The 23,097-nt window shown below is 40.9% G+C and overlaps 2 protein-coding genes across 2 annotated transcripts in view; one reads left to right on the top strand and one right to left on the bottom strand.

Moving 5' to 3' along the window:
• Positions 1–1,288: 1,288 nt before the first annotated feature.
• On the bottom strand, positions 1,289–12,705 carry MDH1 (malate dehydrogenase 1). Its single transcript, XM_071582046.1, has 9 exons — positions 12,602–12,705; positions 7,148–7,246; positions 6,716–6,812; positions 5,606–5,781; positions 4,261–4,383; positions 3,966–4,142; positions 2,612–2,725; positions 2,312–2,401; positions 1,289–1,940 (listed from the first exon to the last, which is right to left on the bottom strand). The coding sequence occupies exons 1-9, from the start codon at positions 12,602–12,604 to the stop codon at positions 1,815–1,817; spliced, it is 1,005 nt and encodes a 334-aa protein (XP_071438147.1). The 5' UTR covers positions 12,605–12,705; the 3' UTR covers positions 1,289–1,814.
• Positions 12,706–13,017: 312 nt separating this feature from the next.
• WDPCP (WD repeat containing planar cell polarity effector) overlaps positions 13,018–23,097 on the top strand; it is a 147,621-nt gene continuing 137,541 nt past the window's right edge. Inside the window, exons 1-3 of the mRNA XM_071582045.1 lie at positions 13,018–13,249; positions 14,120–14,205; positions 15,292–15,368. The gene's annotated coding sequence lies outside the window, so the exon portion shown is untranslated. The remainder of the gene's footprint in view (positions 13,250–14,119; positions 14,206–15,291; positions 15,369–23,097) is intronic.

Here is a 23,097-nt window from a genome sequence, read left to right as displayed (position 1 = left end):
ATAGGAGAAGTCAAATGTAGATTCAAATGTTAACTTGAGGAGTTCAGTATGAGAGACTCTATCATAAAGTGCTGAGGTTAGATATGCAATTGTTCTGAAACACTATGTTACAAGCATTACAAGAAGTGAACTGTCTCCTGCACAAGGCTGCTTTAAAACAGACATCAAAAAACCCTGAAGAGCCAGATCTTCTAGATTTACTTTTTTAAAGCTTCTTTCCCACGTTGTGATGCTTCTGTAGGCATGGCATGAAGCACACTGCACACCAGCAGGGTTTATCATCCCTTATTTTTGTGTATCAGGCATAGATGTGCACTTTTGTCTTTACTTAGCTTTTGTACAATAAGTAAGTGTGCACTGTAGCTATCTCCTGTAACAGTCACTGTATAAAACATTATTTTAAAATAAGCTGTAGCATGGTAATTACTGTAATGAATTCCTTTGGTCCCTGGGCTCATGTTGAAATGAGATTTTACTGACTGCATGAAGACCAAAAGGCAATCATCATGCTGGCAGCTTTCCTTCCCTCCCCTAATTTCTGCAGAAGTGCCCAAACTGTCATGAAAAGACAGATGTATGCAATTTTCTTCTGATAACTTCTCCATGGCTAAACTCTAAGGGCCTCAGAGGAATGAGAAAAACAGTGAAAAAATACAATTGTGTATACTTCTTGTCTATTCCTAAGACTGCAATAACACATAAATCCTTGCAACAGCTGCTTCATAAACATTCACAGCATTCACTAACTGCCCTGTCCCAGCTGTCCTGGGCTGCAGCACATTCCCATTTTCTGAAACATTTGTTTTCCCTTTCAACTCTATGTTTACTAAGTCTTTGCTGCATCACTGTCACTGTACCTAACAGGTACAGTAACGTTCTGAGAGCAGACTTATTTTTACAGATAAGCTTACTGATGATGGCCGATTTGTTTTATATTCTTGTTGATAAATCCTCAAAGAAACCCCTCAATTTGCTTAAAATTCAGTTTAACCTTTGGCTCTTTTGGTAAAAGAAGTTCTATTTTTCAAATCCTCATTTAATAACAACAAACCAAAAAATGAGATGACTCCAGATACGACAGACCGAGATTTACTTGATTACAAGGCAAAAACTTCTAATAGAACAGGACACTCGGGAACTGAGACAAAGGGCAGTGCTAGTCATCAATAAAGCTTCTTAAAACTAGTTTCCCTTGGTTTCTTAAAATAGGCTTTCAGGGTTTTTTTAATCTTCTACTATCAAACTCTGTTAGTTACATCATTAAAACATGCAAATAAAGTGCAACAGATTCCTCTTAGCCATTATGTGATTAAGCAATTTTTAATAGTTCTACTGACAAACATTGTAAGCATAACCCAAGTGAACTGTATACACTTGAAGTCTGTCCAGTGATAGACTTGAGTCACTGAACTACTGGTTCAAGGAGAATTACTGGCATTCTAATTTCATTTTCAGTCGAGCCACGGGATGCTGAAGTGATCACGGACTAGGACGTGTTCCAGTAGTGCCAAATTCTAATCGGATTGTGCGTTAGTAGCCAAGGCCGAGGCAAACAATTATCCTGTACCATACACAGAAAGCAACTAGTATTGAAAAGACAAAAAAGTTTGGTCAACAAACTAGTTTTACTTCTTTAATAACATTGCTGCTAATAACTCAAGAGGCACAACAGTACCAGTAAGCTTATGAACTTTAAAATGCACAATGGCCACAGACAGTTGACTTGGATACAGTAATAGTGTGTGGTAGCAGACCTAAAGACGACTCTTAGATTCTTCCACTCTTAAATGATTTTGTATTTCCTCGTGATCTAGTCATGCACTGGAGAGGAATTCCACAGCAGTCTCCTTCTCTTCAGCTAACTCCTTAGCAGTAATATCCATCTTCTCACGAGAAAAATCATTAATAGGAAGACCCTCAACAAACTTCCAGGTCTTGTCCTGATTGAAAACAAAAAAATAAGAAGACCCCCACCATGTAAGAAAAAGCTTCATTCAAACTGCATGAATGAAAATTTGCAGCTTAAGAAACAAAGTTTACAGCCCTAAAAAACACATCAGGCACCAGTTAGTTTTGTTTCAGGTAAAGAACACAACCAGCACCAGCCAGTCATGTCAGATTCTACTCTTCTATCAGCACTTAGTTGACAACCAAGTTAAATTACTTGGTGAAGAACAATCTTTTCTGTGAAAGACTAAAACCCCCACATTCCGGTAACTGCAGTGCCACACAAAAAGCACTGCTGTTAACAAGCTCACATAGTTTAGTAGGTCTTGCAGAAGATACATGGATTTAAATACAGCCTAGTTACCTTGATCACAACAGGGAATGAATACAGCAAGTCTTCAGGAACACCGTAAGAATTGCCATCAGAAATGACTCCCATTGAAACAAACTCCCCCTGAAATCAGGAAAGTGAGATATTAATATATTTTTCACTGCTAGAAGCAAGAAAAATTTTGATACCTAATATCCTGTATTCTCCTATGAACACTTACGCCAGAGACAGATTCTTCCCTCTGAACACAAATACACACTTGAGGTCCACAGTGCTGGCATGTAATCAAAGCAAATTAGGCAAACAGGCACTTACTCAAGAGCAGTATCTTACCGCTGGAGTGCCAAACCAGATGTCCCTCACATGATCACAGATAGCTTTGGCAGCTGACATGGCACTGGACAGCTTCCTGGCCTTAATAACAGCTGCTCCACGTTGCTGAACAGTCTGCAATTAAGAAAAAAAATCCCACCTAAATTGTAAAGCAGCAAAATCATGGCTGTAGAAAATGCCTTGAAGAAAGACAATTGTACATAATTATTTAATTTCATCAGACAAAATACAGTTCTATCACTAAACAAACATGGCATACAGTCCAGAAGAGGTCTGCCAAGACAAGAACATCATGGAATATTTCAGAGGCTGGCTCAGTCCTTAATACCTGCTTTACAGCTTCTCACATACCAACCAAATGTCTCAAGCTCTTCCCACCAACAGAATTTGTGCATGTCAATAGTAACAGTAGTTTCCACCAACACTGTCAATTAAGGGGTTTTGCTAAATACAATGTGAACTATTTACAGGTCTCAATCCTACAATATTTACTGCATAAAATTAATTTAACTCATGAAGATAGTTGAACAGACCTCCCTATACTCAAGTTCATAATTAGAAATCTTGTGTTTATGAATTGCAGTTCTCAGAATCAGAATAGCTTCTTAAACTGCACATACTTTTTCTTTTAGTAATTTAGGTAAAAGCCTTATGCCAACCACAGCACAGTCCAGAAGGCAAGAATTATGAAATCTTACCTTATCTAGGTAAAGCATTCCAGCAGAGACCAGCATTGCAGTGCAACTAGAAGGTCAATCCTGCATCCTGCTTTGGCCATGTATGATATAGCAGGATCAAGGACAGCTTTCTCTTTACACTCTGGCTCATAAACTTTGGTTGTCAACCATTTATTCCATAGTAACAAGTATGAACTGAAATAAGCCATATCCAAAACAGGACAGAGCACTGTCATATGACAAAAGACATTCTCTGTCCCTAACTCAAGCTTCTTTGGCTAAGGTGTTGTACCTGCCTGTTTGGATGCCAGTAACATTGCAACACCAAGCAGAGTACAGCTACTGGATCCTCCAACTTCATCTAGAAAACTGCCCTAAAAAGTCACTACAGTGAAACAGCAGTGGTGCTTCTGTGTCAGACAAGTTTCATCTGAGCTATGATCAAAACTCGTCTTGCTGAATCATTTTAGAACTCCAAGTGGATTTTTCTAGCAGGATTTACACAGGCTGTCATGCCTTAACTTTTTCAAGGGCAAATAACTGATAGCAACAAGCTCTGTGAAAATGGCTAATTCCAGCGAGGCAGAAGACTTCACCAAGGCAGTCAGTTACATAGTTTACAATTTCAGGAGAAAGCACAGGCACAGAATGACCATATAAACAAACAAATATCTTACCAGGATAAAGTCTCCCTTCAGCCAGCTGTCATCTTTTATAGCTTCATAAACTCCAACTTCCTTTCCTTTCACGTTCACCTTGGCGTGGTTAACATCGGGATATTGAGTGGAGGAGTGGTTGCCCCAGATGATGACATTCTTCACATCATTAGCAGTCACGCCAAGTTTCAGAGCAATCTAATGGGAAATTAAAGATGCCCATTGCATTGACTTCAGTTTCTCAATTCACAGGCTTCTTTGGAAGCATTGCTCTGTTTGTGTTTAGCAGAGATGACAGAATAGGCCCTTTTTTTACCTGAGATTTGGCTCTGTTGTGATCCAAACGAGTTAAGCAGCTGAAGTTTTCCTTTGGTATAGATGGGGCTGACTTTGATGCAATCAGGCAGTTAGTATTGGCTGGATTCCCAACCACCACAACCTAAAAATGAAAAGTTTGAAGATTAAGTAGGTATTTCTGCAAAACAACTCCCTCCAGTGAAATACATTGCTTTGCCTCCAAAGAAGCTACCCGAAATTTAAGTTTTCTAAATCTCTTGGTTGTCTTCAACAAGATTGTTTTCTCTGTGTTGTTCATAGTCACCCAGTCTTCCACAACTGCACAGAAAAACATTTTCTAGGTAGGTATTTTCTTTATAATTTGACATTCAAATTTGAAAGAGAGCAAGACTTCTAGGGAGATCTGTACACTGCCCCACAGCCTGGTGTCAGACCTCATGCTACCAGATACAGGGACAGCAAGGTACGTGCACACTGCTCAGCCCACAGTGACCTCACCAACCACTTTTAAACACTCTTTAGTCTGGCTGACACTGCTTTATATAATTGCTTTATAATTAAGAAAGCCAGAACAGTTACTTATCTTAATGTTCACAGGCAGTTAGAAGTAAAATACTGCCTCAACTTAGATCAGTGTATTGCTATGGAAAACTGATTTTCATTCATCCTCCATTTGTGCCTCAAATGAGTAATGTTAAGCTCCATATACTCTCAATCACACAAGCTGATCTGCAAACCTCCCTTTGTATCTCCCCCTTTGAAGGTGAGTTCAGTAAATTTTCCACTACTCTGCAATAGTTATATTGATAGTTTTTATTCCAACTGGATAAAGAAGCAAACAAGTCCTTAGAAGCAGTAGGAAGTTCATCAGCAGAGGAAGTAGACATTAAAAAGTCAGTTACAAAGCACAGTCAGAGTCTGGGTCTGAGATTAAGAGCAATGGGAGAGCAGCCACATGATCCCATTAACTGTGCTGAAGGAATCTGAGAGAGAACAATTAAAATCTTCCAATGCTCCAAAGAACAAGATGCAAACAACCTAAATAAAGCTGACTTTTTGTGCAACTGTAATTCCATACTGATACTGAAGTTAAGGGCCATTCTGTTAAAACCACAGATGGATACGAAGTAGGCAGCTGCATGTAGATAATTCAGTTCTCCCAGAGAAGAGAGATAACGAGCAAAAGACTGCTTTTTTTTAATATGGTTTTGTGGCTTTGGTTTTGGCTGTGGTGTATTTTCCAGGGCTTAAGGAAAGGAAGGCCTGCACTGAGCAGGCTCCTGCTTGCGCAGTATCATTCAACAGTATATTTAGATCTCTGCATAACAGAGAGTTACTGATTTAAATTTAGTTTCTATATTCACCTTGACAGTCTTTTTGGCATACTTGTCCAAGGCTGCACCCTGAGACTTGAAAATTTTCACATTTGCTTTGAGCAAATCCTTCCTCTCCATGCCCTCCCTCCTTGGCATGGAGCCAACCAGAATTGCCACATCAAGGTCTTTGAATGCAACTTCCTCCTTGTCGGTTGGAATGACCTCTAAAAAAAAGGGGGGGGAAAAATTTCAGTAACATAAATCCTCATGGCATAGCACTAACTGGAATATTCTTTTGTTCATAAATTGTATACAATCTAATCAGACAATACCACCACCATCCCTTTTCAAAAATACAAGTATAGTCATTTGGCCCTAACTCCACAGACAAATATTTGCTAGTAAATGGTTTATATATACAAATATTTATCTAAATTGGAAAACACAGGAAAAATCTACATAAAAATACACATTTTGTGTGTATCTCTCTGTCTGTCTATCTATCTATCTGTCTGTGTTGTTCTTCACTTTTACAAAAAAGTTTCAATGGTAAGTACCAACACAAGTGAAGTTTTCCTTTCCCTTTAACAATTCAAATCCAAGGTTTGATTTGCACAAGAGCTGTAGCTACATGGGTTTTGTTCAAATATTCTAATACTGTAAGTAACACCCGCTTGCTTCCTTTCTTCTGCTTGTTTAAACTATCTGAACTTAACTTGTTTACATGACTTAGAATGATTTTTTAATTTTGTGTCTTTATCAAGAAGATACTTCTAAAGACTAAAATTATGTTGGGTTTTTTTAGTTTAGCAAAGGCATACCTAAAGGTTCAGTGCTATTTCAGCACTGAGCCAGAATACAATGCAGATATGCACAAGTATCTGACAATTTGTTGTCCAGGCTGAAACCCCACAATTAGATGACAGAAATCAATACCCAGGTATCTGTGTTGTCAGTTCTTTTCACAAAACTCGTTTGATGTCATTCTTCCTAAATTACAACCTAAGTTAAATTAATTTATCTGCCATAAAACACAAAACCAAGGAAGGATCATCTAATATTTTCGTCTGTTAAACGTCCCACCAGGTACAGGAATTCATAAATGCAACAATTGTACTAGAACATCTTGTAGGTGTAAGAAAAAATTCTTTTGTCCACCTCTGAGCAGTGGCAGAGCACAGTCCTGCAGCTCCATCACCACACCTTCCAGTACAGTCATCATAGGAGTGATGTCCAGCAGCACAAGAATAAGAGGCTGTAAAGAAAGAAAAGGTTTACTGCAAGATGGGCATAATCTGATTTGAAAATATATTTTGTCTTGTAGTCTGCTAGACACTATTATCTTGCGCAAGATTTAAAACCCATTTACAAAAAACAAACAACTTCAACTGAAAGCAACTTCAACAAACAACCAACAACTGAAAGCTCGGGCAACAGAGCAGGACTCCCATTTTCCCCTCTTAGAGAAGAAATTACTTGCATATTGGTAAATCCCTTTAAGTGTCTACGACAAAACCAGCCTCAGGGAGTGCAGTTCTGACACCTAGTGCTGTGCAGCAGAGACAAGTGGTAATTCAGTGTGAGAGTTACCTGGTCTTTGCCGAAGACATCCCCCTTGGCAATGCTGTAGAGCAGGGAGTAAGCGATCTGCCCAGCAGCTCCAGTCACCAGCACCCTGACAGGTTCACCCTGCAAGAAAATCAGAGCCTTACCCACAGCTACACACCGCGGGCTCACACCAGCTCGTGTTACAAATTAACACTACTGCAATAAGGTTATGATTGTTTAACCTGGATGGTAACATGTGCCTAAATGCAGATCGGCCCCAGCTCCAGGGATTGTACTTTTGTTCTGCCAGGAACCACCAGCAATTTCTCTACTTGCTTTTACAGAAACAGATCACACTTGCAAAAACATCCTGAAGAATTGCTCCTGTAAAAACCTCCAAAATGCCAGGAATAACAATGTCTTTGAATAACTTTGTACTCCCTTTAACAACACTGCCTTTTCAACTTAAGACAATACAACAAATATCCACTCATTAGACTATTCATTCATACTTCAAATTTACTACAAAAGCTTTACCAGCTGTGACACTTCACTGGTTTTCAGATTCTTTTGACTTTGAGGGCTGTTTCCATCAGGCATTTTGAATGCTTATTTGTAACCAAAGACTTACTGAATGCCAGAAACCAAAGAATTTAGTGGACTTAAAACTACTGCCCCACTAAACTGTTTGGCAGTAATTTAACAAATCCACAGACAAAAGCTGCATTATGGACAAATACAGACACACTATCCACAACACAACTGTCTATTCTCAAACTGACCCTAAACTCCAAGAGACTGGGAGAAGGCTGCAAACATGTTGCTATATTGCAAATAAAGAGATAAAAACAGCTTGGCCTATAGCAAACACTCATTTTGTTAAGCAGAACTAAGATCTGGGAAAATCCAGAGGTTATTCAATGTTGAAAATTTAAGGCTGAAAGAGCTTGGGTTGTTCAGCCTGGAGAAGAGAGGGTTCCAGGAAGACCTTATTCCTCAATACTCAAAGGGGAATTTAAGAAAGATTAGCACAAACATTTTAGTAGGGCCTGTTAAGAAACAGCAAGGGGTAATAGTTATAAATTGAGGACAGATTTAGATAAGAAAATATATTTTACAATAGGGGTGGTGAAATGCTGGCACAATTGCCCAGGGAAGTTGTAGATGCTCCATCCCTGGAAACACTCAAGGTCAAGCTGGACAGGGCTTTGAGCAACCTGGCCTAGTTGAAGATGTCCCTGCTCATTGCAAGGGAGGGTAGACCAGGCGACATTTCAAAGTCCCTTCAAACACATGATCCCATGAAAATGGAGCACATGCCAAAGGACATTCATAACTCAGTATTTTGTAAGCCTGTTTTTCCTACTTCCCTTTTTTATTTTTTTTCTAGAGGCAATAGGGCTGGGACAGATTGTGCTAGGACTGAAACAGACAGACTCTGATCAGTCTGCTGGAATGCCAAGCCCACTTTTCCAATTAATTAAAAGACTATCACTTGAGATACAGACAAAACACCAGGCACAACTGAATGTGAAAAAGTGATTTAATTGCATCCTGAGCTACATTATGAAAAGCATAGCCTGTACAGCAAAGACAGGCAATTCCACTCAGTGCTGGTGATGTTGCAGCTGGAATACTGAGTTCAGTTTTGGCACCCTGAGCTCATGAGCTGAGGCTGAGGGTGCTGGGGATAGTCTGGAAAGGCAGAGGACAGGGAGTGATGTCACTCCAGCCTCTTACACCTTCACAGAGTGTTACAAAAATAACACTCTCCGGCACCTCCCAGTAGTGGCAGAGGGCAAAAAAGGGTGCAATGGTTACAAATTAAGAGAAAAATTCTTGGTTACACGGTACCTCTGCAGTGGAACAGGGTACCCAGAGAGCCTGTACAACCTTCACACATGGCAGTTTTGAAGATCCCGATCAAAGCACACCTATGATATTGTTTATCAGCAGCAGAAGCTTTGCTGTCAGGCTGGACTGGACAACCTTCAGGCTTGGAGTGAAAGAGGGCAGACCGTGTGACCTCCAGAGATCCTTTCCAACCAACACTCCTGTCATTGATATTTATAGGAAAGCCATTTTGGGCTTCGAGTGTATCCTCCCTGCAAAAGTGACCAGCCAAGCACAGCTGCATCAAGTTATCCTTACATAATTATAAAAATGAGGCCACCTACCCAATCTTTACTAGATAAAATGAGAACATAAGTGATGAAGTTAAACTATTGAACTTGCAGAGTCAGACTTGGCCTGATTTTGCCTTCATTATGGCAATGGTTCTTGAAATATCTGGTTAAATGATTACCAGTTACACAGCTTTGAACTGCATTATTTTCTTTTCAATCTGTCCTATGAGCCTCATCCCTCACTGAAACTCCACATAGAGGGGGAAGGAAGGCAGAAGATCAATTCTTGCTGGTTTAAATCTCAAAAATGGTTTTGGTACTGTATTCTTGAGTAAGGAAATGCACCATAATGTCTGAATGATGATGGACAGCACAGATTAAGATGTGTATAAAATTTTAAAGCAAGCTTTTCAGCATGTTTTTAAGGAGATCCTGCATTTTATTTACATTAAGGGAACAATGAATACTCTTAAAGCAGACAACCACAGCAGTTAGTAAAATAAGTACTAGAAAGTTACTGTGCTGCAAAACCTCAGCCTGGCAAAACCCCCCATCGGCAGCATCTAAAAAGTGATCCTGTGCTGCTCCAGAACTCACACTGGTTACAGCAGAACATGTTTTCTTTATATTATATTGTACCTAAAAATCGATTGTAAATTGATTTCTGACTTTTCAGTGAATGGAACAAATATTTTAAGGCCCTTTTTCCTAAAGTAGTGTCACAAAAGGAGGAAAAATCAATGAGGGTTTCTTCCCACTATATGCAGTTCATATGCCAATTTGATTTAAACATAAAAAATGCCAATCTCTCCACTAGCATTCTAGTGAGTGTTTAGCATAACAACAGGAGAGGAAAGAGTGGAAAATAAAAAGGTGACAGACAGGACTTTTTTTTCCCCAGGGATAAACTCAGCATTTAGCCTTTTTTAAAAAAACAAACACCAAAAAACCTTCGGTCATGGCTCAGCTCCACCTTCTCACCACAATTATGTTTGTTTACTACCATTTTTCCTGTTCTCCCCACATTTGGAGCTGGAGAAGGAAAAAATATAAGCCAAAATAAAATGAGGAGTGCTGCCTACTTGCTTTTACTCTCCAAACCTTCAGTACATTGAATTCCATATATTCCCCAAACCCCTTTAAGCCTGCATCAATTGTGAGCAATTAGTATCAAAAAAACTTCCATGCTCCCTCAAATTCAGAACTTAGATTAAGAAGCCAAAAGAGTTGTGCTTCTTGCAAAATACAGATGACACCAAAAAAACCCCAAACCAACCAACTTGTATCACGTATCAAAATCGGTGCCGTGGAGTATCTGAGGCTGCTTTTGGAGGTTGGATGTTTAAAGGAATTAGTAGCTCCCCAATGGAAGCTGTAGGTCCAACACACATTCACGTCCAGGCACTCCACCCCGTGACTTGGCTCCTGCAAGGCTTCTGTCATGCTGTGGTAACTACAGGGGTGACCTTTATTCATCCTCAGGTATACAAGAACTAGAGGGCAAATTAAACAACAACCAACTGAATGATTTTGTTTCAAAGCCTTCCCCAAACTACGTTCAGCTGAGGTACAGCAAAACAGCTTAAGGAAACTAAAAGAGTAACAAAGATAATGATAAAAAGGATGAGGAAAAAATAAAACAACCAAAAACTGAATATTGCCTCTCCAGATACGCTTCTTCACCTAATTCAGCAAACATGTAGGATTTCTCCTCCTCCTAAACTATGATAGATAAAAGTGAAGCTTCCAATATCTAATGTGGGCTTATTGCCCTCCCCACACACTTTGGCCAAAGAACTCAGGGCCTCAGTCATGTCTGCGATTTACAGCTGATATCAGCACACCTCAAATATCAGTGCCATGCATGCAAACAGCTCTACACTGCAAAACTCATTCAGGAGGTTACAAAGGTAAGTAAAAGATAACCCACAACCTACGAAATGCTGCAACAAGAACATCCTATCTACTCTGCACTGCTAATTACAGTTATGAAAGACCTCTGTAAATATTACTGCTCATAAACTTAACTGTCCGTAAAGCATCAACTTAACATTATTCCTGAATACTAAGGCCAACTAAGCTATCCCACCTTGCTTGACAAAGATGATTTAAGCCTTAAGATAAACTTTATCACCTCAAAAGTCTAGAGTCTGCCTAAGAAACTTTCCCTTTGCTCTCCCTTCTTTAAAGCAGAGATATGGTGACAATAAACATGTTTGGAAGTGCAGTAGAAAGTATCAGTTGTGCACTTAAGGAAAGCCACCAGCACCACGGCTCAGAGACCGAATTCCAAAGGCATTCTTACCTTAAGAAATGACCTTGACACAGGTGCCCTCACTTTACTTCATTTAGCTAATTGCAGTTGCATTGATAGACAGATGATTTATTTCAGGAATATAAAGCCTCTGCTCACCACTACATGCATAAATGGAAAAGCAGAGGTAAGATAACAACAGTGACATTCTGAAAAACCTGGACATGAAAGTAAATCACAACCAGCACTTCTCTCTGGGACCAGCACATTCACGTCAGCCAATGATTCAAAAGCTCAAGTACAAACTAAAACTTGCTGTCTTGTGGTCACTACTCTGAATCCATACTTTAAACACAGAAGCAGGACAAAGAAACTTGACAGATTTTGGTATTTTTTAGGGTATAGCTGAAATCAGAAGTCATGTTGCAGAGCATGCAGGCATCCCTTCTACAGCAAAATACTAAAAGGTTTGAATAACAGGGTGTTGAGTCTCGAGAACATTGAGATGTTTTCACAATTAGAAAGGAAAGCAAAGTCTCTGTGCCGGTTTGGGTGTGCATATATGTGTGTATTTAAGCTGCGGAACAACAAAGCGCTGCACTTCACCTGTATCACCTGAACGAGGGGGAATCCCTGACGACTGGGACAGCTTGCACAGATAACTGGATTTTTGACAGCAAGCAGAGATTAAACAATAAACACGTTTTCCAGGCGCTTCCCCTTGAGCTGACAGAGCCGCTCCAAAGCCTTTAAGGTCTCACGGACTAAGGAGAAGGCTTTTCCCACCTCTCAGAGACAACGTGGCCGCCCGCAGGGCTCAAGGATACGCTCCCGTTCCGCAGGGCCCCGCATCCCCACGCCGGGGGACGGACACCGCCAGGCTGGCACTCCACGGCCCCGCCTGAAAGGTCACCCAGGCGCGACATCCGGGGGGCTGCGGCGAGCCCTGGGCGACCGACAGGCCCGGCTGCTCCGGCGTCCGCGGCCACCTCCAGGTCACCCCTGTCACACACGCCATTTCGCGGCCACCTCCGCCCTCCAGAGCCCCCACCCCAGCTCCACCCGAATGGAAGCGGTGCGGATGCCCGCGGGGCCGGCGCGGTGCGCGGTACCGACCATGTTGGCGGAAGCGGAGCGGCTGCTCGGGGTCACCTCTGCGGCGCGACTGCGGCCGCGGCGGCGCTGCGCCCAGGAGCCACGGGGGGGCGGGGCGCGCCGCCCGCGCGCGGCCACATGGGGGCTGTAGTCGCGGCCGCCACGGGTCCGCACGGCAGGACTCCCTGAAAGAACTACAACTCCCGGCAAACCCCGGGGCGCGGCTTGCCACGCCCCCACTCGCCATTGGCTGCCACCGCCCCTCACGTTACCCCATTCATTGAAGCGACGAGGGGCGGCTGCGCGTGCGCGCGAAGCGGGGCGGGCGGGGCTGCGGCAGCGCGGGCGCCCCGGGGAAGGGGCGGGGGGGGGGGGGGGGGCGATGGCGGCGGCGGCGCATGCGCAGGGCTGGGCGTGCGGGGGTTGCTGTGGGGACGAGCGGGGGGCGGTTCCGGGACAGGCCCCATTCCCGGCGGTGTGGCCCCCACGCCCCGGCCCTCGGAGCGCTCGGTGGGTGCGAGTGCGCGGCCTGGCCCTGCCCTTCCCAGGCGGGGCCCTCCCCGGGAGCCCCGGGCCCGGCGCGGTGGGGGCGGGCAGAGCGTTTCCCTCACGTTCCCCCCGCGTTCCCCGCGCCGCGCTCCTTGCCCGGCCTGCTCTGGGGAGGTGCCGGTGAGTCCCCGGAACTCAGCCCGTTATCCTGTGGCTTCCGTGGCTGTCCCGTTATCTCCTCTCGCCTCCTCGCTCACTTTTTCCTTCGGCCCCGCGGGAGATGGTGCAGAGTGTGCTTCACACTTCACGGAGTCTTCTCGGCTTGTGTTTGGCCCTTTTGTTTTTAGGAAGATCTGAGAGCTTACCTGTGCTGTCCTGCTGCTAGAACTGCTTTGGTAAACTAGCTACCTCTTGTACAAAAAATAAAGCTGCTCCTTCACGTGCATTTTGAATTGCTGAGTGAAGTAAATTCCTTTGGTTTGGCTTAAAGTGAGGCTGATACTGGCATAAATACATTCACAAAATGCAGCTTCATGAGCTGTGCTGGTTATGCTCTAAAAGAGAGTCTTGGATGGCACAGTTGATTTTTCTATTCCCTCAGGTCGTGACAGAATTCCTTACTGCACAGATTCTATAGTTTATTTTTCAATGAGGTCTCGCTTGAACCAGTATTTTTCTGCAGGATTAGTTTTAAATCTTACTCTAGTCCCTAGTGCAGATAGAAGTAGATTTTTTAAAACAATCTAAAACAGCCTGTAGACTCATGCAATTTGTTCTTTAGTCCTGGGACAGAAATAAGAGGGTGTACGTTGTAAATATTTATGCTTGTCATGCCAAGTGTTCTCATGTTAGTGAGTCTTGTAGCTCATGCCACAACTCAGAACGTCCTGTGACTTGAGTGAGTCTTTAGCTGAACCCCAACACCTTCTGCAGTACAGAAAAGTGCAGTGTCAGAGGGGAAGAGGTACAGTCATACGTAGTTTTATTTTAAATGCCAACCTGTACTGATTTTTAACAGTTAATAACTGTACTTTTTTAATATGGATGAAGATTGGAGCCTTCTGGGGATGAATTTGAAGCCAAACAGCTGCAAGCAAAGCTGAGGTCTGGCTTGCTGTGAGGTGTAGAGAACCTTGGTGAGTAGGAGGGAGTTTGTTTTAGTCTGTGCCCTCAGATGCTTTGCCCTGGTGACTGTAACCTCTTCTGCACCTGGACTTTGTACAGACTTAATTAACACTACTTAAGATTATTTAAGATTTAAATGTACACTAAACCTGATGTGGACCCACATATGGTAATTTCCACTGAAGATAATTGGTTTGGTTTCAGTTGGTTCCTTATCAATTCTCAGCTAAATCTATGTCAGCAAAGCTGTAAACTGGTTTGTCTGTGTCAGCACAGCAGATTGCATGGAGTTAGTGCATTTCAGTCACGAGCTTAAGTTGAAACTTTAAAACTTTCTTCTGTAGGTAAAGACTCTTTCTGTTCTTGGTCTTTTTCTGCCCAAGTTTGTGCTCCTTGAATTATTATTTGCTGTTGGAGATAAGAAGGAATCTGGTTGTTACCTTGTGTTGAAAGTGATTTGTTATGAATGTGATGCAAAGCCACGTGTAAATGCTTTTGTTTGCCAGTTTATTTTCAATCTGTTCCCAGTATAATTAGTCCAAGATAGACTGAATTGTCCTCTGTGCTGGTTTAGCTAAAAATATTGTAAAATGTAACCTTTTGTGAATGTTGTAATTTTTAAAGTTAACCAAGCTTAACAATTCTACTATTTCCTTCTTAAATGGCTTGAATTTTGTTTCTACTTGTTAAACTGTAATAGTTTCCAAGCAAAATTTAACTATAATTTTTTTAATATTCTATAATTCTTCCCCATGTTTTGTTAGTATGAGTCTTTTGTGTAGCACTTTAAGCCAAAAAGCTGCAGAAATGGAAACATTACGTGCAAATGAAGTAATGGAAATTTAGGGTGTATGTGAATTGGGCTCTTGGCTGATTCTTCAAACACACTTTACAATTTTTGCAGTCAAAGGATATTGAATTACGTAGAAATTGGTAATTAAGCAACACACTGAAGTATTAGGATGTTTTAATCTCCATTTTCTGGGGATTAAGTATTATTTTTCAAGGCAACTGGTAGTTTTGAAGGGTAGTCTGCCAGAATTCTCTCTCTTTTTTTTTTTTTTTGTATTTTAAAATGAATTATTCTCTGTTAACAGCTGGCTGTGTTCTCTAGCTGTATTTTGGATGGGATTTTCTTTTACTACATTGCCATCTATAGAAACAAAAATATTAGGTAAGTTTTTACACTTCATTTTTAATAACTTTTGAAGTTCTTTTTATCATCTCTATGATACATTTTTCTTTTATCTTGTGCATTGACTTCCACTTCTTATTACAAAATCTTGTCTCTTTTAGCTAAGTCTGTGTGATATAATTAATATCAAAAATGTGTAAGATTATGTAAGAAAAATTAACTATATAATGGCTGGGTTTAATCCTAGAAATACTAGAATTGAAACTGTTTTGGAAGCCTCTTCTGGGTTGTGGTCCAAGGGAATAAAAATAAAAGATTTTTCAGGAATAAAATAAAGCATTACAAAAAATACTGAAATGGAATGAAGATGATCAAAAGCTGTTTTGTAGAGTATGAGAAATCTATAATAGAGTTAAAAAAAGATAAAAATGTATTTGTAAGTAAGAACAATTAAAATTGTAGTTTAGAAGATTAATACAGGATTTAAATTATTTTTAAATTGCATTGCTAATTTTTCACTGTTTGCTTCTAAGCTTCAGTCATGTCATGCTGCATGGACATTAAATGTTATGAAGACACTGATGTATCTATAAATTGTGTGCTGTGGTTCAGAAAACTTTCTTTCGAAAGGAGAAATTTTCACAGAATCAATTTTGTCTTGTATGGAGCTGGTTTAATTTTATCCTATGACTTATCTTTTATTTCTTTATAGTTTAGTTGGTTTTTAGTCAAATTTGGGTAATTAATCATTAATTGATTTGTGCAACTTTAGTCTGTTTATAAGGGGTAGGTAGGATGCAGTAACACATTCTGTACTCCTGTGCCTGCTGCCTGTGAAGAGACACAAATGATGCAGAGCTTGCTTGTAATGTGGGTGCTTCCAACTCAGCTTAATCTGTGATTCTGTCAATATGCATTAGTAATCTTTATGAACTATTCCTGCGTCAAATCTTAATAAAAACAGTGAACAGAATGTGCTTTTTTATTTCTTTTTTTCCCCTTAAGTAGGCTGATGGTACAAACAGCTGTTTGTAGTTTGACAGAGGACACTGTACCAACCCAGGCCTGCTTTACTGCCTGTGCATCCCTCGGTCTGAGGGGGGTGCTCTGCGGTGCCCGGAGTGCAGCTCACCTGTTCAGGCTCCATCACTGACCAGGGGTTTGGGAATGGCACCCCCACTGTGCACCCCCAAAGCTGAGAGACCCTGGAAATCTGTCATCATCTGCACCTGTGCACCATTTCTGCAGGATTTTCTTCTCATAGATGTTACAAGGACCAGTGTATAGAGAGTCCCTGTTTATCATAGAATCATAGAATCAATTGGGTTGGAAAAGACCTCTGAGATCATCAAGTCCAACCCTTGGTCCAACTCCAGTCCCTTTACCAGATCATGGCACTCAGTGCCACGGCCAATCTCAATTTAAAAACCTCCAGGGATGGGGAATCCACTCCCTCTCTGGGCAGCCCATTCCAATGCCTGATTGCTCTCTCTGGAAAGAATTTTTTTCTGATCTCCAACTTCAATTTCCCCTGGCAGAGCTTGAGCCCGTGCCCCTTTGTCCTATTGCTGAGTGCCTGGGAGAAGAGACCAACCCCCACCTGGCTAGAACTTCCCTTCAGGTAGTTCTAGAGAGTGAGGAGGTCACCTCTGAGCCTCCTTTTCTCCAGGCTAAACACCCCCAGCTCCCTCAGCCTCTCCCCATCGGGCTTGTGCTCCAGTCCCTTCACCAGCCTTGTTGCTCTTCTCTGGACCCGCTCCAGCACCTCAAGATCTTTTCTGAACTGAGGGGCCCAGAACTGAACACAATACTCAAGGTGTGGTCTCACCAACGCAGAGTACAGGGGAAGGATCTCTGCCCTGGTCCTACTGGCCACACTATTTTAAAAACCAAACCAAACCAACCCACAAAACAGCCAAAACATGCACACATGGCACAAAGACTTTGGTGTGTTGGCTGTAAGTTCAGCAGAGTTGGTCTCTGAATTGTCACAGAGCAGGAGAGTTGTGTTCCTGGTGCATGGGAAGTAGCCTTCCTGCATTCTTTTACCTTCACACAAATCTGTCTCTTGTTTGAACAGAGATTTTGTGACAAGCAGTGTGTGGGTTTTCTACTCACATGTCAGTGTGTGGAGGAGAAGAGGGAGGTTGGTATTCTAAGGAGCAAATGTCCTGAGTAACAATTCACGTTCTACCAAATTAAACCTTGTAATCTTAAGTTAATTCATTGAAAGAATTTTTTAAAAAAAAACCCAAACAAATACAACCGTCCCTTCTTCCCACTAGATTAATCTTTATGAACCTTCTGAGTTTTTAAAATGAGGTAAGCATTTAGTCAAGTGGAAAAACAGCTTCTACTGAAAATAAATGTTTGCCTTTTCTCTTATATGACTTTGTTTTGCATTTATTCATTATAACCTGATAAGTAATGAATTTGGATACAAGAAGTTATCAGCCATAATTATGACTTTCCATTTGCTAGACTCAGTACAGGTGGGTGAATCCATCTGCTTCCTTTAGCCATCCTTACCATGCCAGAATGACTGATGAATGCCCTTCAATGCCAAATTTCTTGCATAATTAGAAGAATTTTTCTCATTAGGTTTATTTTTAGGTTTATTAGGTTTCCATTATTTCACATGATATGCTTAAAATATTTCAGCTTCTTTTACAACATCCATTTGAAATTGTTTCTGTATTTTCACAGGTCAAAGTTGTTAATAGCTGCCATTTTACAGACTAAATTTTTCTCCCTTTTTTTCCCCCAGTATTGAATAGCGTTTCAAAGAAAATATTTCTAGAAATACCTGGGGAAGGAGAGTAATGTCCTGTGATGTTGATTTTTTGAAGCTGATTTTATAAAATATAGTCTTTTACAGAAGGAAAATACTGATGAATTTTTATCTTAGTGACGTTTTTCATATGTGAAATATAACTTTTAAAACATGTTTTTATCAGTAATAAGTTTAAGAGCCAACTAAACACCTTGTTTCCTCTATCAAGGTTTTTCTGCTGCTTCACAGTTTTGTTTTGGTATCTGGTCTGCTTTTGGAAACCTTTTCCAAACTGATTTTAATGCAGCAGCAGAGTCTGTGGATGGCGTTAGTGCCATATGTGCTAATAGTATTGACCATATTCAGTATCTTTACTGGTATTTGAGTAAAGAAAGAAGAAATTGTATTTATTCATTCTGCTCACATAAACACAAGTACTCAATTTCTCCACATGCTTGTGTTCATTCAGCTGCACATTGTAAGGCTAAACTGTCCCCATCTCTGAGTAAAGGTGTAGGGCCATTATTCCAGTTGTGTGGACTCTGCTACAACAAACTTGGTGTTTCTTGTGGCTCAAAAGCGTACATGTATTTTTTGTTTGTTTTTCAGTTCAGTGTTGACAAGGGTTGTGTTGGAACCCATGAGAATGGTCTTCAGTCTCATGCTCTAAGAAAACCAATGCTTAAAACTTCTGGGCATGTCATGAAGTTATTTAGGGTTGTCTTGTCGGGCTGGGGTGGTGTTGTGGAATTACTTCATTTGAACTCATGGTAGTCTTACTGCCTGACACAGCATTCCAAGCTGTTTTGAGGAGGATTGACAGGCTTTCTGTAAGGGAGAGCTAAGGAGTGTGTGCCCAGAATAAATGATAAAGGAACCACATAGAAGAAAACTGCAAGATTGACCTCATATAGAATCATAGAATCAATTGGGTTGGAAAAGATCTCTGAGATCATCAAGTCCAACCTTTGGTCCAACTCCAGTCCGGTTACCAGATCATGGCACTCAGTGCCACGTCCAATCTCAGTTTAAAAACCTCCAGGGATGGGGAATCCACCACCTCTCTGGGCAGACCATTCCAATGCCTGATTACTCTCTCTGGAAAGAATTTTTTTCTGCTCTCCAACTTCACTTTCCCCTGGCAGAGCTTGAGCCTGTGCCCCCTTGTCCTATTGCTGAGTGCCTGGGAGAAGAGACCAACCCCCACCTGGCTAGAACTTCCCTTCAGGTAGTTGTAGACAGTGCTGAGGTCACCTCTGAGCCTCCTCTTCTCCAGGCTAAACACCCCCAGCTCCCTCAGCCTCTCCCCATAGAACTTGTGCTCCAGTCCCTTCACCAGCCTTGTTGCTCTTCTCTGGACCAGCTCCAGCCCCTCAAGATCTTTTCTGAACTGAGGGGCCCAGAACTGAACACAATACTCAAGGTGTGGCCTCACCAATGCAGAGTACAGGGGAAGGGTCACTGCCCGGGGCCGGCTGGCCACGCTAATTCATGCCACAAATGATGGAAATTTAAGTAGCTGCATCTTTGGATGAAGGAGGCTTTTCCATGAAGTAATCAAGCAAAGGAAATCATGATCATAATTAGTCTTTTTCTAGTTTGTTTATTTTTAGAATGATGTACGTCTTTCTCTTTTGTTTGCCAACTACTCTTACCTGTACTGAGTAACCATGGTAACACAGGAATGGTGGAAGAGTTGGATCTTAATTGGATAAAAGCTCTTTGAATATTTTGATTCCTATTGGGAAGGTATTACTCTTGACTATATAGTAGCATATATACTTTTAATATATCATGTGCATTTACTTCATGACAAGTAATCTCATTTATTGACAATAATGAGCCAAATGCAGTTTTTCAAGTTGCTCACTCTCTGACTTAGGAGAATATAAAGTATTGCTCTGAAATGGCCTTTTATAGTTGCCTGTCATACAGGGTCTGGCCTTGGTGTGTTAGGCAAGGGAGCTAGAAATACACCACAGTTAAATTGTGGGTTTGTATCTCCAGGTGGTGTGTGAATTCATGGTTAAGACTGAAGAAATTAATTTTGCTAAAGCAAGAAACAACAGGACATTAAACTACTATGCCAGCTTTAGATGTACACTTCAAAAATTTTTTGCTGCTCAGCATTATTCAGTAATCTTTAACTCAAATTGCAGGAAATATTTGAAATTCCATTCTAACAATATCCAACAGAGAATATTAAAGAAGCATTAAATTTCAAATGCCTGAGGGAAAATGTTTTCTTACAACACCGTGGGCATTTGGATCTCACTAGTATGTGCAGTATTATAGTCTAATATTATGCTTTACTTGGTCTAAAATGAAAGCCCAATTTTAATTCTATCTCCAAAACTTGGCATACTGCAGTGCAAAATAATTTATTTGAATGTTGTTTTTTAATACATTGCAACTAACTTTAAAGCTTCCTCATATAATACTCCCACTATGGCTTTTTGTAATCTGACCCTTTCATTAAAACTTCAAATATATTCTCTAAGATTTATCTCACTGCTTTCATTGCTAATTCACAAGTTATAAGATCCCAAAGTTACCAGAGAAGTTTTTCTCATTCTGTGCGATTTTTCTCTCATTCTGTGCAATTTTTCTCTTTCTCATTCTGTGCAATTTTTCTCTTAATAAAACAGAACTTTAGAGTATCTTTGTAGATACGTAAAACACCGAACAGAAGACCAATTAATTCCTAAGAAACAGGTAAAATGCAAACTCAAAAATGAGATTTAATAATACAATCACATAGTTCTGGGCTGGTTAATTTGGCAAACCAGTTAGTGAACTTAGGTCAAAAAAGTGCTGATTAAACCTTTGTGTTTTATAACCTATATATGCCTTATTTGATAGCAAAGCCATTTCAGAAGTAAATCCCCAGCTTACAAGATTTGGGGGCCAGAATTAAAGTGTATCTAAAAGGTTTAGAAAATCTCTAGCTTGAGTATATTCCTCACAGTCTGATCAAGTATCTTGGTATTTGGCAGAGCAAGGGCAAGTGCTGTGTTTCTGTTGGAAATAAGATCTGTGTTCTTTGGAGGAACAGTGGGATTCCTCTCCAGCTGCAGCTGCTTTTTCCTGTTTGCACTTTGACTGTCGTAGGCAAAGCAGCATCCAGGAAAATGTCAATATTGTGCTATTTCATACCTGCTTAGAGTTTCACAAGAGGCAGATTTTTTAACAGTAGTGGGCTGGTTGCCTGTGAAATTGAACCATTGTGACTTCCCTGACAGACTAGATTGTGGGGTGAGTTGATTGAAGGACTTAAAACCTGCAAAGGGAATTCAAAACAGTAGCTCACTCCGGATGGTTTATTTCACACAATCAGAGAATCATAGAATCGATTGGGTTGGAAAAGACCTACGAAATCATCAAGTCCAACCCTTGGTCCAACTCCAGTCCCTTTACCAGATCATGGCACTCAGCGCCACGTCCAATCTCAGTTTAAAAATCTCCAGGGATGGGGAACCCACCGCCTCTCTGGGCAGCCCATTCCAATGCCTGATTACTCTCTCTGGAAAGAATTTTTTTCTGAAATTCAACTTCAGTTTCCCCTGGCAGAGCTTGAGCCTGTGCCCCCTTGTCCTAGTGCTGACTGCCTGGAAGATATTGGAAGAGGTCCTTGTAATTGTAATTAACATGTTCAAATTGGAGCAAAATTCTTAATGATGCAATGTCAGTGAATGAGGTGTGGCTTGTGACACAATTTATGTGAAAGCTCAGGCTGTTCCTGGAACGCTGTTGGCAAAGTCCCCTCCCTGTTAGGAGTGCTGTTAACTTTGCTACTGCATCAGTTGGCTGCAGGGAATTCCTGTGGGATTCAGAATAAGAGTCATACTAGAAACCCTGTAACACAGTGCCATGCTTGTGTTAAAATACAGACTCGAGACAGCTGTGAAACAGTGGCATTGGAGGCAGTTTTATTTGAATAAATGCTTAGGTAGTAAGCAGACCTTACTCCTTGGGACTGTTTCAAAATAACTTGACTAACTGCCATTTCATCAATGGGCAAATTAAATAGATTCCATAAAGACCTAGCTAGACTACCTTCTTTGGCATCTGTCAGTGATGAAGTTTATCAGCTTTTTCCTCTTGGTTTTTTGGTTTGTTTTCTGGATATCATTTTTTATTTGTGATATGAGGAAACTCCTTAAGTGGCTTTTTCTGTCTCTCTGCTTTGCAATGTATCAAGTTGTTTCCCTGTTCAGTAAATTACTTAATAAGTGAATTGCACTGCTGTCAAAACTGCTTGTTTTCTGAATATGATTCCCAAAACTGTGTAATGCATTCAGTTCCAGTGTGTGGCTGAACTTTGGTGCAATAATCTTGAAATTGCACACACTATGCAGGTAGTTGAACCTCCCTTTACACAGCAATCTGTAAAATATGCCACCCAAAATGTCAATGAGTAAATGCCAACTTTGGCATGAGTGTTGTTTTGAAAGTGCACTTTGCTAAGGTTATTAGTCACTCTGAATTCAAGGACATGCCAGTGTGGACTTTGCAAAAAGCTCTAGGAGTGACAGACCTGTGAAGTGCTGCTGCTTGATTTTCAGAAGATATCATGCTGTGAATTTTAAAACTCCCTCATCGTGGCTGAACTGCTGCAAATGCCATTTTGTAATTGAGGCCATGTAAGTTCGTTATTCTACATGTATTTCTAACAGTGAAGTTTCAAAAGTCTCTTTGCTGGGATCAAAGAAACATTATCATCATGAAAGAAAATACTGCAGTATTTGCTGCATAGCACAAGAAAGCAGAAGAATGAATATTCTGCATCTTTTCTCACATAATTGTCATCTGTTTCATGGATTAGTGTGAAGATTATGCTGTTGGCCTTATGTTTAAAAGTAGAGGAATAATGATATTGGTGAAAATATTGCTGCTTCCCTTAACATGAGTGTGGATGAAAAGGAAGGACCACACAGAAATGTAGCAGCATCTGTGACTTTAATTTGAGCAAACCCAACTCAAACAAAGATTTTG

Source organism: Pithys albifrons, chromosome 2, assembly GCF_047495875.1.
Source record: "Pithys albifrons albifrons isolate INPA30051 chromosome 2, PitAlb_v1, whole genome shotgun sequence".
Classification (NCBI taxonomy): Eukaryota; Metazoa; Chordata; class Aves; order Passeriformes; family Thamnophilidae; genus Pithys; species Pithys albifrons.
This window is presented reverse-complemented; position numbering and strand designations above follow the sequence as displayed.

What these genes read in the sequence shown, in the direction of transcription:
- MDH1 (XM_071582046.1), bottom strand. An exon ending in ATGTCTTCGGCAAAGACCAG is followed by an intron (nt 6,813 to 7,147) that starts GTAACTCTCACA and finishes CTTTCTTTACAG; the next exon opens with CCTCTTATTCTTGTGCTGCT. An exon ending in CATTCCCTGTTGTGATCAAG is followed by an intron (nt 1,941 to 2,311) that starts GTAACTAGGCTG and finishes GTTTTCAATCAG; the next exon opens with GACAAGACCTGGAAGTTTGT.